Raw genomic sequence first — 15,465 nt, forward strand, 5'->3', positions numbered from 1 at the left:
AAGACAATTTTTGGTTGACTTTTTTTTTTTTTTTTTTTGTGAAGGGAGCTCCCTTACCTTTTCTGATGAGTTGAAGGAAGACAGAGAAGAGGGGAAATAATAATTGACAGGGAGCTTCTTAAACATTGTTCTAGTCACTTCTTAGCTGGGTGCTTTGTTTTTTACGTTTTGGCAAATTGAAGAAATAGGAGTGTAAAGCATGATGACAACTGGAGTTCTGTTAGATAAGTATTTAAGATTCATAGTTTGGAACGTCTCTTTTCATATCTATATTTTTAGACCAGTAGCATAAATAATTAATTTTATTTTTGTATCCTGTAATCCAATAAGTACCTTATTTTTAGAGAAGCTTCTATCTTACTAGATTCATTATATTTCAAAAAGTGATCTGTGAACAAGTTATTTTTGGCATAGAAATAATACTTCTTAATTAATTTATATAATGCTAAGCTTAGAGTGTGTAAAAGAATAAAAAGGAATAAAGCAAATGGCCATTGTATATATGGAGAGAATTTTCTTTTATTTTCAAAAGAAAAAGCTGGCTTTAAAAACAAATTAAAAATGCAGAATAGCTCACTTATTGTTTAGGCTAATCGGTTGAAACTGTTAAAGGTAACTGAACAAATTAATTCCAGTAATAAATAGCTTAGTCAAGTTAATGTATATTACACATTTAGGTGATTGAATTCTAATTTACCATATGTATATCTTGAATGAGTCTTTATTAAAAATTTCTAATATGGTACATGAAATTATAAGTTTATTAGTTATAATTGTTTTTGAATTTAATGAATACTTGAATATAAGTGAGAAAAACATATGCAAATTAAAAAACCAGAAATGAATCTTAGCTTATAAAATAATTTTCTTTTTTCACTTTTAGTTACAATTTAGAAAGTAGTATATGGAATGTAGGAAGTCTGTCAAGGGGTCCTCTCCAGAGATATGGACACTCTCTTGCTTTACATCAGGTAAGGATCCTGCTTTTTAAATTCTAATCATTCCTTTTTTTGTTTTGTTTTGTTTTTAGAGTTCACCTTAGAGAAAAAAACTACTAAATCTCACGTTTACTTCAAATACTTAATGAGAACAATAGATGGTGGATCACAGTAACTTGCAATGTCTCAAACTCATATAGTATTTTAGTAAAAAAATAGATTTTAGTACAATTCTTTATTAAACATGAGAAGAAATGAAGGTTGAGTTTTTGTATGTTGCTTTATACCTAGTCATCAAGTTAATCACTTTTTAAAAATTGTAGTAAAGTACACATAATATAAAATTTACCATTTTAACCATTTAAAGATGTTTCGGTGGTATTAAGTACGTTTAAATTGTCGTACAATCATTATCACCGTTATTTCCAGACCTTTTTTCATCTTGCAAAACTGATACTATAATACTCATTAAATAGTTACTCCCCATCTCCTTCTTCCCCAGCCCTTGGCAACCACTGTTCTATCTTTTGTCTTTGTGAATTTGACTATTCTAGGTACCTCATGTAAGTGGAATCATACAGTGTTTGTCTTTTGACTGGCTTATTTCACTTAGCATAATGTCCTCAAGGTTCATCCATGTAGTATTTGTTAGAATATCCTTCTTTTTAAAGCCTAAATAATATTCCATTGCATGGATGTACCACATTTTGTTTATCCATTCATCCATTGATAGACCCTTAGGTTGCTTTCACCTTTTTGCCTCTCGTGAACAGTGCTGCTGTGAACATGGATGTATAACTGTCTGTTTAAGTTCCTGCTTTAAATTCTTTTGGTAGATAGCCAGAAGAGGAGTTGAACTATATTATAATTGTATTTTAAATTTTTTGAGGAAATTGCCATATTGTTTTCCATAGCAGCTTCACCACTTTACATTTTCACCAGCAGTGCACAGGATTCTATTTCCTCCACATCCTTGTCACACTTGCTATTTGTTTTGTTTTGTTTTTTTGATAGTAGTCATCAAAGTGTGAAGTGTTGCTGTAGGTGTTCTTTATATATCCTAGATATTAACTCCTTCCTCAGAGCAATGATTTGCAAATATTTTCTCCCATTCTGTGGGCAGTCTTTTCATTTTGTTGGTATGTTCTTTGATACACAAAAGTTTTTAATTTTAGCATAGTTCAATTAATTTAGCATAGTTCAGTTTCAATCGATTTCTTTTGTTCTCTGGGCTTTTGGTGTCATATCCAAGAAATCGTTGTCAAATCCAATGTCAGGAAGACTTTTCCCTATGTTATCTTTTAAGAGTTTCTAAAGTTTTAGTTTTTATATTTAGGTCTTTAATCGATTTTGAGTTGTTTGTAGCGTTAGGTAAGAGTTCACTTTCATTCTTTTGTATGTAAATATTCTGTTTTCCCAGCTCCATTTGTTAAAAAGACTATCTTTTCCTCACTGAATGGTCTTGGCACCTACCTTTGTTGACAATCATTTCATCATATGTGCAAGGGTGTATTTTTGGCCTCTCTATTCTTTTGATTTGTGTCTGTGTTTTTGCCAATATTACATTATTTTAACTACTGTAGTTTTGTAGTAAGTTTTGAAATGAGGAAGTATGAGACCTCCACGTTTGGTCTTGTTTTGCATGTTTGTTTTGCTTCTTCAGGGTCACTTAAGATTCCGTATGAATTTTTAGATTATTCTATTTCTCCAAAAATGTCATTGAGATTTTGATAGGGATTGCATTGGACTCAGTTATTTTATGTATTCGTGTAATTCATGAATTTAGTATGATTAAAATGATAGGCTACTTAACTGGTTTTTGTTTTGAACAAAAAAAGATTTATGTATTTTGTGGTGTGTGACTAGGACTTTCAAATGAGAACTGACCTATTTTCTGTGCTTAGTTAAGGAAATTTACAGAAGCAATGTAAAGAATAAACTGCTACTTTTTTTTTTTTTGCATGTGCATGTTTTAAAGATAAAATAAAAACTAAGTACATATGTGTGTAATATAAATGCTTTTTTCTTTTAATTTTGTTTTTTAATTTTAGTTTTTGATTTATTTCATATTTTCGGTAACAGCTTTTGAGATGTAATTGATATACCATACAGTTCGCTCATCTAAAGTATATAGTTGAATGGTTTTTAGTCTATTCAGAGTTACACAACAATCTTTTGCAGATATGCATAAAATTGCAAAATTGTATCTTCTGTTTTAGAACATTTTCATTACCTTACAAAGAAACTTGTAATCTTTAGCTATCACCCCAAAGCTCCTCATCTTCCCAGCTTTAAGCAATCATGAATTTACTTCCTGTCTCTATAAGTTTCTGTGTTCTGGACATTGCGTATAAATGAAATTGTATACTATGTGGTTTATGACAAGCATGTTGTAGCACGTATCCATATTTCATTTTTATGGCTAAATAATATTCTGTTTTACGAGTATACTACATTTGGGTTTTTCATTTATCAATTGATGGGCATTTGGGTTGTTTTCACCTCGTGTGGCTGTTATGATAATGCTGCTGTGAATAGTCGTGGATAAGTTTTTGTGTGGACATATGCTTGTATTTCTCTTGGGTATATACATAGGCTTGGGAATTGCTGGGCCAAATAATAACTCTCTATTTAATTTTTTGAGGAATTGCCAAACTGTTTTCCAACGTGGCTGTATCATTTTACGTTTCTACTAGCCATATATGAAGGTTCCAGTTATTCCACATCCTTGCTAACTCTGGTTATTTGATACCATTTTGATCATGGCCATCCTCGTCATTGTGAAGTGGTGTCTCGTTTTGTTTTGATTTCTGTTTCTCTGTTGACTAATGATGTGGGTCATCTTTTCGTGTGCTTATTGCCTATTTGTGTGGTCTGTGGAGAAATGTATATTCAGGTCCTTTGCCCATTTTTAATTGCGTTATTTGTTTTTTTATTATTGAGAAGTGAGAGTTATTTATATATTCTAGCTGCAAGTTCCTTATCAGATACATCATTTGCAGATATTTTTCCTTTGTGAGCAGTGTCTTTTGAAACCTAAAAGTTTTTTAATTTTTATGAAATCCAATTTATTATTGTTTAACTTTGGTTGCTTGTGTTTTGTTGTTATATTTAAGAATCCATTTACCAAATCCAAGGTTATGAAGATTTACCTCATGTTTCTTTCAAGAGTTTTATGGTTTGGCGCTTACATTTATGTCTTTTTTTTTTTTTTGATCCATTTTGAGTTAGGTTTTGTACATGGTATGCAGTAAGGGTTCAAGTTCACTCTTTTTCATGTTGACTATTTCTCTTTATACCATTTGTTGAAGAGGAGGCTATTCTTTCTCCCTGAATGGTATTGGCCCTCTTGCCAAGCATCACTTGACTTTAGATGTATGGATTTATTTCTGGACTCTCATTTCTATTGACTTATATGCCTGACTTTATGCCTGTAGCATACTGTCTTGATTACTTTTCCTTCATAGTAAGTTTTGAAATCAAAAAGTGTGAGTCCTCCAATTATATTCTTTAAAAAAGTTTTTTTTTTTTCTAACGTTTATTCATTTTTTGAGAGACAGTGCAAGTAGGGGAGGAGTAGAGAGAGAGAGAGAGAGGGAGAGACAGGATCAGAGAGAGAGGGAAATGCTGACAGCTCAGAGCCTGGTGCGGGGCTTGAACCCACTAGCTGTGAGATCATGACCTGAGCTGAAGTCAGACGCTTAACCGAGGCACCCCTTCTTTTTTAAGATTGTTTGGATATTTTGGGTTCTTTGCAATTGCATGTGACTTTTGGAATCAACTTGTCAGTTTCTACAAAGAAGCCCTCCAGGATTTCGGTAAAGATTGCACTGAATGTGTAGATTGCCATCTTAACTACATTAAGTTTTTGATCTATGAACATGAGATATCTTCCCATTCATTTAGATCTTTAAAGATTATTTTCAACAATGCTTTGTAGCTTTCAGAGTTTAAATTTGTTTGTTTTCTTTTTAAAAACAATTTTTTTTTAATGTTTATTTTCTGAGACAGAGAGAGACCGAGCATGCGTTGGGGAGGGACAGAGAGAGAGGGAGACACAGAATCAGAAGCAGGCTCCAGGCTCCGAGCTGGCAGCACAGAGCCCAACGTGGGGCTCAAACTCACGGACCCGTGAGATCATGACCTGAGCCGAAGTCGGTCACTCAACCAACTGAGCTACCCAGGCGCCCCTCAGAGTTTAAATTTGTAATTTCTTTTAAGGTGCCTGCCTGGCTCAGTCAGTGGAGTGTGTGACTCTTGATCTTCGGGTTGTGAGTTCGAGCCCCACACTGGGTATAGAGATTACTTCAAGATAAAATCTGTAAAAATAAGTTTGTAATTTCTTTTGTTAAATTTATTTCTAAGTATTTTCTTTTTGATGCTTTTGTAAATGGAATTGTTTACATAGTTTCAGTTCTGGATTGTTCATTTTTTAAAAATGTTTATGATTTATTTACTAAGACAAATTTTTATCAATCACAATTTTTAAAAAAATATTTTTAATGTTTTTTTATTTTTTTTTATTTTTTTTATTTTTGAGAGAGAGACAGAACATGAGTGGGGGGAGGGGGAACACAGAGAGAGGGAGACACAGAAACTGAAGCAGGCTCCAGGCTCTGAGCTGTCCGCACAGAGCCCAACCAGGGCTTGAACTTGTAAACCGTGACATAATGACCTGAGCTGAAGTTGGTTGCTTAACCGACCGAGCCACCCAGGCGCCCCTGGATTGTTCATTTAAAGCGTATATAAATATAATAGATTTTTTTTTGTACGTTGATTTTGTATTCTGCAGTGTTACTGAATTCATTTATTAGCTCTAACATTTTTTTCTAATTATTATTTTTTATTTATTAGGATTGTCTGTATACAAATTCATATAATGTATGAACAGAAATATTTTACTTCTTTTCCAATGTGGATGCCTTTGTTCATTTTTTTTGTTTCTTTGCTTTGGCTAATACCTCCACTGCAGTGTTGAATATAAGTGGCAAATTGGGCATCTTTGTCTTGTTCCTGACCTTAGTGGGAAAGCATCAGTCTTTCACCATTAAGTATTAATATTAGCTGTGTGTTTTTCTTAGATGCTCTTTATTAGGTGGATGAAATTCCTTTATGTTCCTAGGTTATGGAAATAGTAATGTTGTATATCATTTGTGTGTCACTCATTTCAATCATAGGTGGTTGAATTTATTTGTATAATTTATAAGTGCTATAAAGTATCTGTCCATAGCCATGAGAAGTAACAGTAATGGGCTCCACATAGTGGACCTACCAGATCATAGTGTGATCTTCCTTTTTGGACAGTACTTGATGAAAACAGTGAATGACAGTAGCACAAAGCAATACACATAGATGGTAAAATTTGAAGAACTAGGGACTCAACAACTAAGATAATTATACATGGTTAATTTAACTATATAATATAGCTGTTTTAAATAAAGTATCTTAAGGTAACTTTTTGAAAATGTAGGTTTTTTTCCCCCTTCTTCTTGTAAGTAAAAGCATTGCCCCTTCTTCTTGTAAATAAAAACATTGATTCTCATTTGACTTTTTATAAATAAGAACTGTACTTTATACGTGTTGTGAGTTAGGATTACTAAAGTTTAAGTTGAGCCTTTATTTTTAATTAATATATATTGCTGAGGTATGACTATTTTGTTTATTAATACATGTTTTTTTAATTTACAGGAAAACATCTTTATGTATGGAGGCAGAATTGAAACAAATGATGGCAATGTCACAGATGAATTATGGGTTTTTAACATACATAGTCAGTCATGGAGTACAAAAACCCCTACTGTTCTTGGACATGGTCAGCAGTACGCTGTGGAGGGACATTCAGCTCACATTATGGAGCTGGATACTAGAGATGTTGTCATGATCGTAATATTTGGATATTCTGCAATATATGGTTATACAAGCAGCATACAGGAATACCATATCTGTGAGTTACTTTGAAAATGCAACTATATACTTTTCTTTATTAGTTGGCAATATTTTTATCTTTAATAAAATCTTCATATGAATTTAGCCAAATAGTGAGTTATTTGAAATCAGAATTATTAGCTAAGATTGAAAACTTTCTAATATAAACCTTTTCATTTTGTGTTAGCTTTGGTTTTTTAATATTTATCTTCTTAGCCTAAAGTGGAGAAATGTTACATACCAGTCCCTCATTTTTCAAGAATTGAGAATATTTATAAATATGAGAAGTTCCAACAGATGGTGCTATTTCTTTGGATTTTACTTATGAGTAAGAACTAAAACTAACCTAGTCTCTTTACTATGCAGTCCATGATTTCAGGATTTTTATTTTTCAGAGTTCTGTTTCTAATCTTACTGCAATATCTCTATCTGTGTATTATTCTTTTAAAGTAAGCTTCCCGAGGATAATCTGTTGGCTTTTATAAGAGATCATTATCTGGTAGGTGAAGGTGACTGAAGTGATCTACCTATGACTTTTTGTACTCTCCTTTGTTTTTCTGGTACTTTATTATTTTTTTGAATTCTCTGTGACATTTTCAGACTCTTATAAGATTAAAAAAATTGCCTACAAATACTTTATGATCCCTGTTTGAAGAACATATTCCATTTCTAGCTCTGGTCAGTATTATGAACTCAAGTTTTTGGCTCTTTTGTCTATAGACAACTATATCCAACTATTTAGAGTCCTTGTGTAATGTTAATGAGAAATCTCGCTTGCAAATCAACAAGAGAGCCCTTAATGTGCTCAGAAGAAGCCTCCCTTTGCAAATACTCTTGTCTCTCCCCCTGCAGTCCTTTCTCAGGTGGTCTGTTTATATGTCCCCCACTGCAGTTGGGTGGAGAATGATTATGTATCCTTCTTACTCCTTGGTGCCATTTTACTCTCTTTAAAGTCCTTCCTCTTCTAAACCACTCAGCTTCGCATCAGACTGTGCCACCTGTTACTTCTTCTTCACTCTGTTCACTCCTCAGATCACTGTGTTGTATTCCTCAAAAAATACAGCTTGTGGCTCATTATCATTATGTCCTGCATACATTAGCCAAATAATTTTCTTTTTATTTTAAAATTTTTTAATGTTTTTATTTATTTTTGAGAGGAGAGAGAGAGAGAGAGAGAGCGCGTGGGAGAGGGGCAGAGGGGAGAAACAGAATCTGAAGCAGGCTCCAATGCAGGGCTCGAACTAATGAACTGTGAGATCATGACCTGAGCCGAAGTGGAATGCTTAACTGACTGAGCCACTCAGGCGCCCCTAGCCAAATATTTTTCTGATTTCAGTATCCACTTAAATACTTCTAATACTTAGACTCTCCGTTTTAAAAATAATTTTTTAATTAATTAATTAAAAAAATTTTTTTAGTTTATTTATTTATTTTGAGAGAGATAGAGACAGAGCACACAAGTAGGGGAGGGGCAGAAAGAGATGGAGAGAGACAGAGACAGAGAATTCCTAGCAGGTTCCACACTGTCAGCTCAGAGCCCGATGCGGGGCTCGAACTGATGAACTGTGAGATCATGACCTGAGCCAAAGTCAAGAGCCGGATGCTTAATGAGCCAAATGAGCCTCCTGGGTGCCCCTGTCAACTTTTTTTTTTTTTTTTAAATCTGTCTTTCAGAAATCTTGTTTTCCATCCTGGTTGAGTCACACTCTCCCTTTGTCGTACTCTTGACCTATACCTCAGTGAATCCCATAATTTCCATTTTAGATATCTTCCTCTAAAATGCCACTGGTCTTTCCAGCTTACTCCTTCTAGTACCCAAAGTCTGACAGTTCTCCAGCCTTAATAGAGCCTTTAGTCCATCAAACCTATCAGATTTTCACTATCACTCCCTTACCTGTACTTCTAACATTAGCCAGCTTTAAGTTCATAATCAGTCTCTCCTCCAACTCTCCAAGTTGACTATGTCATACATTTCCCTCTCTTCAAACTTCCAGTCACTCCCTTCTCCATGATTAGCCTCAGCTGATGACTTTACTTCTTATTTTACTGTGAAAATAGGAGAAATCTAAAGAGAATGTCTGCTGATGGGAACATTTTGGAGTGTAATGGTTAATAAGCAATGCTGCATTGAATAAACTGCTGTGTAACACATTATTGCCATAACAGCTCATGGTGGCATTGAAACGGATGTGCTATCATTGCATTTTTTAGAGGAGCCTAAGAGTTGTTTAAGCAAGAGTTACAAATTTTCTATGCAGAAAGCTTGTTTTGGTTTTTGATTTTGTTATTAACTTTTGGTTTCATTATGGTATTCAGGGAATGTTGTTAAGTGTTGTTTCTACTTTTTGTAATCTATTGAGATTTTTTTTGTGGGCTAGTTTTCAAATTTTATAGGCACTTGAAAAGGAGGTAAATCTTATAATATCAAGGTATGGCATTTGATATATCTATATCTGTATCTAATCTATATCATTTATATGTTTGGAACTTAGATTCCTTCCTTCCTTTTTTTTTTTGTACTTTATCTGTCATGCTCTGAAAATTGAATTAAAGTCTAAAAATGTTAGTTTATTTTTGCCTATTTCTCCTTGTATATTCTGGAATTTATGCTTTATGAAAGTTGCAAGTTGTATCTTGTAATATTATAAATCGCTTGTTTACTGTTTTTGACTTGGTTTCTACCTTGTGTGATATTAATTTCATGGCTCTTGTTTTTTGCGGGAAGGGCTTTAGCCTTTTCCTGGTAAACTTTTGCCCTTCCTTTCATTCTTGTCAACCTTTCAGAACCACTTTGTTTTAAATGTATCTCTTGTGTACGAGAAAAAGTTGGATTTTGCTTTGTGATTCCATCTGGTTTTTGTACATTTTGTGTCACTCTGTTCTTGTTTTTAGTTATGGCTCTTTTTATGTTTAGGGAGAGTCAAGGCAATTTTTGGTGGGAAGGAGCGCGGTGATTTTCGAGGTCTGCCACCAGTAGGCTTCGTCCACACCCTGTGTTTCTCTTCTGCATGCGTGTGACCTCTTCCGTGTGACTCTCTTGGTTTCACTTGCTTTTTGCATATTCACACCTGATTTGTAGTTTTCTTTCTTTCATTCATGGTTTCTCTGGATTTTTAATTTTCTTTTTCTTTCACTTTCATGTTTTCCTTATTTTTTTATACGCCTTCTCTGAGGATAATGGGAAGTTTCAGAATTAAAGTATCACTGTACTTCTACTTGATCCAGAGGTTTTGATTTTTAAAGTTTTAAAAAATGAATCTGAAGTTAACCAGTACTTTTACCCTTTCATCAACCTCCGGTTTACAGGCTACTGTTTTCCACTGTTTTAATTCATCTTGTTTTGTTTTAAATACATTTGACCTTATTATCAGTATTTTATACTAGGGTCTTAGTCTTTTCTGTAAAGGGCCAGATAGTAAATATTTTAGGCTTGTGGGCCATATGGTCTTTATCACAACTAGGCAATTCTGTTAAAGCATGAAAGCAGCCACAGACAATACATACACAAAGGAGCATGACTTTGTTCCAGATTGGGCTCCCTTGGGTCTTAGATTGCCCACCCCTGCTCTAGAGAGAATGTGTGCTTCTGGGGACCTATTGACCTTGGTCCAAATTAAATTAAAATTTTGGCATGCATTTTTTTTGGGACCTTATGTGTAGGGTGAATTCATGCCCAGAGTGACACGATGTCTAGTTTAGGACCAAAAGTGTCCAAGGGAAGCTGTTTTTATTTTTCACATAGAATCAAGGCTGAAATAGACATATTCTGGCTGCCTCTGCAGAGCAGATTTAAAAAAAAAAAAACACTTCTTTGGGGCGCCTGGGTGGCTCAGTCAGTTAAGCGTCCGACTTCGGCTCAGGTCATGATCTCATGGTTTGCAGGTTCGAGCCCTGTGTTGGGCTCTGTGCTGACAGCTCAGAGCCTGGACCTTGCTTTGGATTCTATGTCTCCCTCTCTCTCCTCCTCCCCCGCTCACGCTCTGTCTATCTCAAAAATAAATAAAAACATTTTTAAAAATCCCACTTTTTTAAATTAATTTTTTTAATTAAAAACTTTTTTTTTTTAGTTTATTTATTTTGAGAGAGATAGAGACAGAGCACACAAGTAGGGGAGGGGCAGAAAGAGAGAGAGAATTCCTACAGGTTCTGCACTGTCAGCTCAGAGCCCGATGCGGGGCTCGAACTCATGAACTGTGAGATCAGGACCTGAGCCAAAGTCAAGAGCTGGATGCTTAATGAGCCAAATGAGCCTCCTGGGTGCCCCTGTCAACTTTTCTTTAAATCTCTCTTTCAGAGATCTGAAAGATCTCTTTTCATTGAGGATATAACCCTGATTTTATGTAGAAGCTCTGATTCGGTAATTACCTGGGCTTACCTTTAGTATCAGCCATTAAAACCAAATTTCTAGGTTACCCAGTTGGTACATGTCTTCCGTACTCTGCCTCCCTACTGAGTATACTTTGCAGTTCATAGAATACATTATTTTTTTCATACTTCCCCTTATTTAACAATAAATTCATTCAGCTATGAGACATAGTGGTGATTATACTTTCCAGGGAGATAAGTAAGAAGGCACGTCAGATTTATTCTAATCTTCTGTGTGTGGTAAATGTTGATATAGGTTGTTAATGGATAAATTCATTGGCTGGTAGGTTTTTGTTTTCATTTGGAAGAGTTTGATTAAAAATTTCACTTGTAGTTTTGGTAAAATTTTAACTATTAGGGTTCTTTTGGTTTAGTCTATAACAAAAATACTATTTATAAGTAAATTTTTCCACAGGGTACTTTTGGTTTGATTTTTGTTTTATTAATTGCATTACCTGTCAGGCACACTTATAAATATAGTATAAGATGGATATGGGAGGAATACATGATTTATGAGTATTATAAGAATAATAGATGAATTATGAGCAGTTCTGTGAATTAAGTACAAAGTAAAACTCACCAACTTTTCTGTAAAAATTATATCTTAATAATAACAATAAAATTAATGTATTACTTTACCCTATGCATTTTGAATTCATCACTTATTGAAAGTATGTGGCACCAAAAAATAATCTAAGTACTTTCACTTTGAAAAGTACTTACAAATAAAAGAATATAAAAACAATGGGTAAGTTTAGTTTAAAGATGTTAGAATAATTGTTCTATATGTCATAGAAAAGTGCTACTTTAGGGAGTGATACTGTATTAAAGTATGGCTACTTTGAACATAAGTAATGGGATAATTCATCATCTTAGTTATAAGTGAATACTTATTTCCACAGAGAGAATTTTTATTTTTATTTTTGTTTTTTTCAGATCTTAAGTGGGAATTACTACTACTGTGATGTCAGTTTAGGCTCTGTTTTCCCTACTGATTTTAATGGCATCAGGCACCCAAATGTAGGTTGGATTTTCTCTGACTCTCCTTACAAATTTAAAGCTTCTAGAAAACCAAGGAAAAAAATATGTTTGTGTTAAAGATGGGACTATCTCTTTAACCAGCATTGTGGTGAGGGTAACTGAAAACAAAGCTGACATTAAGCAGAGTAATTACCAAAAAGAGGGTATTTTGCTAGATAAAAATTTGCTCAGAAATATACTCTCTTTAAATTAAAAAAATTTTTAATGTTTATTTATTTTTGAGAGAGAGAGAGACAGAGACAGAGACAGAATGTGAGTGGGGGAGGGGCAGAGAGAGAGGGAGACACAGAATCTGAAGCAGGCTTCAGGCTCCGAGCTGTCAGCACAGAGCCCGATGTGGGGCTTGAACTCACGAACCACGAGATCATGGCCTGAGCTGAAGTTGGACGCTTAACTGACTGAGCCACCTAGGTGCCCCTAAATTTTTTTTTTTAAATTTATTTGTTTTTGAGAGGGGCAGAGAGAGAGAGAGAAAGACACAGAATCTGAAGCAGGCTCCAGGCTCTGAGCTGTCAGCACAGAACCTGATGCAGGGCTCGAACCTATGAACTGTGAGATCATGATCTGAGCTGAAGTTGGATGCTTAACTGACCGAGTTATCCAGGTGCCCCTGAAATATACTTTTAAGCATTTTAATCTCATCTTTATGTAGAAATTTTAAAAACAGAAAAAACTCCCAGTTAACATACTTCAGAACGACCCTTATTCAACTTTTAATAATATTGCAAATGATTACAACATATTTCTGGTTTTGTGCTTAGTACTGTGACTCTTCTTTGAGAGTTTTGTAATATAATTTAGAACGAAGAGACCATTTACTTAATTTATCTTTAATTATCTGAATTGGGTCATTATAGATTAGCATTAAAAAATCTAAGATACTAGAGGATATTTTTAAACTGCTGAGACTGTAGGTATTATCACTGCTATTTTAAGACTTTTTTGGAGTTTTGAGCTAAGGAACACCTCTAGACATTGGGTTGATGTTGTAGTTTATAGGAGCAGATTTTGTTTCTACTTGGTTTCAGACATATGCAATAATGCATATCAACAAGTGATGAATCAGGTATTTTCCCTTACCTCTGCTTGAACTTATTTCGAGCAGGATGATGCAGACAATAAAAAGTAAATACTATAGGCATGGATGCTTATGATGTGTTTGAAGATAGTAAGTTTTATAAAAATAGAGCAGGATCAGGGGATTGAGGATACTGAGGGTGGGAGGTGGTTACAAAATAGGAAGGCCAGGGTAGATCTCACTGAAAACATGAGTTTTAAGCAAAGAATTGAAGGAAGTGAAGGATTTTGCTCTGTGGATATCTGGGGGAAGAGTGTTCTCTGGAAGCAGGAGCCGCTAGTGTAAAGGCAAGAACATGCAGAGCATGTCTAAGGAACAGTAAAGAGACTGGAGAAGAGAGTATAGAAAGTGAAAATGAACAGAGGAGGTTAGAGAAGTAATTAGGAAGCAAGATCTTTGGGTTTTTGCCTTGCCTTTGTTTTTTTCTTGAGTTAAATGGAGAGACATTGCAAGATTTTGAGCAGAGCAATGGCATACTTTTAAATGCATCATTTTGTCTTGCATCATTTTGTCTGTGTTGAAAATAAACTCTAGGGAGGAAAGACAGAAGCAAGGAGGCCAGTGAGGGAGTTGTTACAGTAATGTGAGCAGTGAGGTGGCTTAGATCAGGGTGGTAGTATTGGAGATGATGAGAATTAGTCAATTTGATCTATATGTTTTAAAAGTAGAAATAATAGTATTTGCTGAGGGTTTGGATGTAAAGTCTGAGATCAAAGAGAGGAAAGAGACAAGGATGATTCCAATGTCTTTGGTCTGAGCAGCTGGAAAGATGAATGCCGTAATGAATGTAGAAGATTGTGAAGCAGGTTTGAGGTGAAGGTGGTTTGAAGGTCAGGAGTTTAGTTTGGATTTGTTATATATAAGTGAGATATCCATTAGACATTAAAGTAGACTACAGAGAGATCTGGGCTGGAGATGTAAAGTTGGGAACTCGTAGAATGTAGATGGTATTTAAAGGCACGAGACTGGATCAGATCACTAAGAAAATGGGTATAGATAGAAAGAAGAAAAGGATTGGGCCCTATGGTGTTCCATAAGAAGGAGAAGAAAATGAGCGAGGAAAAATGGTGTTGTGAACTAGAAGCCAAAAAGATTATTACAGAAAAGTAATCAACCTTGCCAAATGTTACTCTGCTGATGGCTCAAGGAAAATGATTTCTAAGGATTGGCCATTAACTTTAGTACTGTGCAGGTGATAGGTGATTTTGCCAAGAACACTTTTTATGCAGTGAGAGGAGGGTAGTAAAAGTCTGACTGGATTGGATTTAGGAGGGAGGGAGAGTGGAACTGGAAACAATAGGCGAAGTCAACTCTTTCAAGGAAATTTACTTGTAAAGGGGAGCAAAGAAGTTAGCAGGAAGGCAGGAAATACAGGATCTTTTTAAACTTGGGTTTTCCTGGAAGCAGACTGTTAAACAAGGATTCAGGTGAAAGAGTTTTATTTGGGAAAACGCAAGTAACACTGTTTGAGGAGTTGAGAAGTAATGCCAGCATGAGAAGGTGTCCATGAAAGTGTCCACTAGTAAAGCCAAAAACCACAGGAGTGATGGAGTTTTCAAATTAACACTTCATCTTTGAAATTTCCTTCTTTAACTTTTAAACTTCTTGTTAGTTGATGAGTCCTGTGGTTTGTGTCTCCAAAAACAATCCACCCTTTAGCTGAAGATACGTTTCACTCAGGGTGGTGTCTTTTATATGAAAATTGTGCATAGATGTATAACAATAGAATACTTGAGAAAATAGCTTATGTGGGCCACACACAAGTAGATCTGGCAGAAAATTTTCCATGAGGACGCCCTGGAGCACAGCTTCTAAAAGTGATGTTGAGCTGTCAGGAGTGACAGTGACAGTAACCAGCAAGCTTTATGCACAGAATTATTGGAAAAGTCAGGAAAATGCGTAATGAAGAGATTGGCTTGCAGTAAATGCTCCCTAGACTTTTAAGTAACAATGTGAAGGTGGCCTTTATATATGTATAATGGTGAAGAGACTCTTATTCCACAGCTATATTCACTGCATTTTTCATTTTTTGGAAGTGGTTTAATTTTCCTCTAAATTCCTCTCTTTGTTTATAAATGAATGTGACATATATACTGCTTTATATTTGTACTTACATGC

The 15,465-nt window shown here is 34.8% G+C and overlaps 1 protein-coding gene across 5 annotated transcripts in view; it reads left to right on the plus strand.

The window, feature by feature from the left end:
- ATRNL1 (attractin like 1) overlaps nucleotides 1–15,465 on the plus strand; it is a 777,769-nt gene that overhangs the window by 60,879 nt on the left and 701,425 nt on the right. For all 5 annotated transcript variants that reach the window (XM_042908168.1, XM_042908169.1, XM_042908170.1 and 2 more), the window contains exons 7-8: nucleotides 884–971; nucleotides 6,627–6,882. In XM_042908168.1, coding sequence (XP_042764102.1) covers nucleotides 884–971; nucleotides 6,627–6,882 — 344 coding nt within the window. The remainder of the gene's footprint in view (nucleotides 1–883; nucleotides 972–6,626; nucleotides 6,883–15,465) is intronic.

This window comes from Panthera leo, chromosome D2 (genome assembly GCF_018350215.1).
Source record: "Panthera leo isolate Ple1 chromosome D2, P.leo_Ple1_pat1.1, whole genome shotgun sequence".
NCBI classification, from domain to species: Eukaryota; Metazoa; Chordata; class Mammalia; order Carnivora; family Felidae; genus Panthera; species Panthera leo.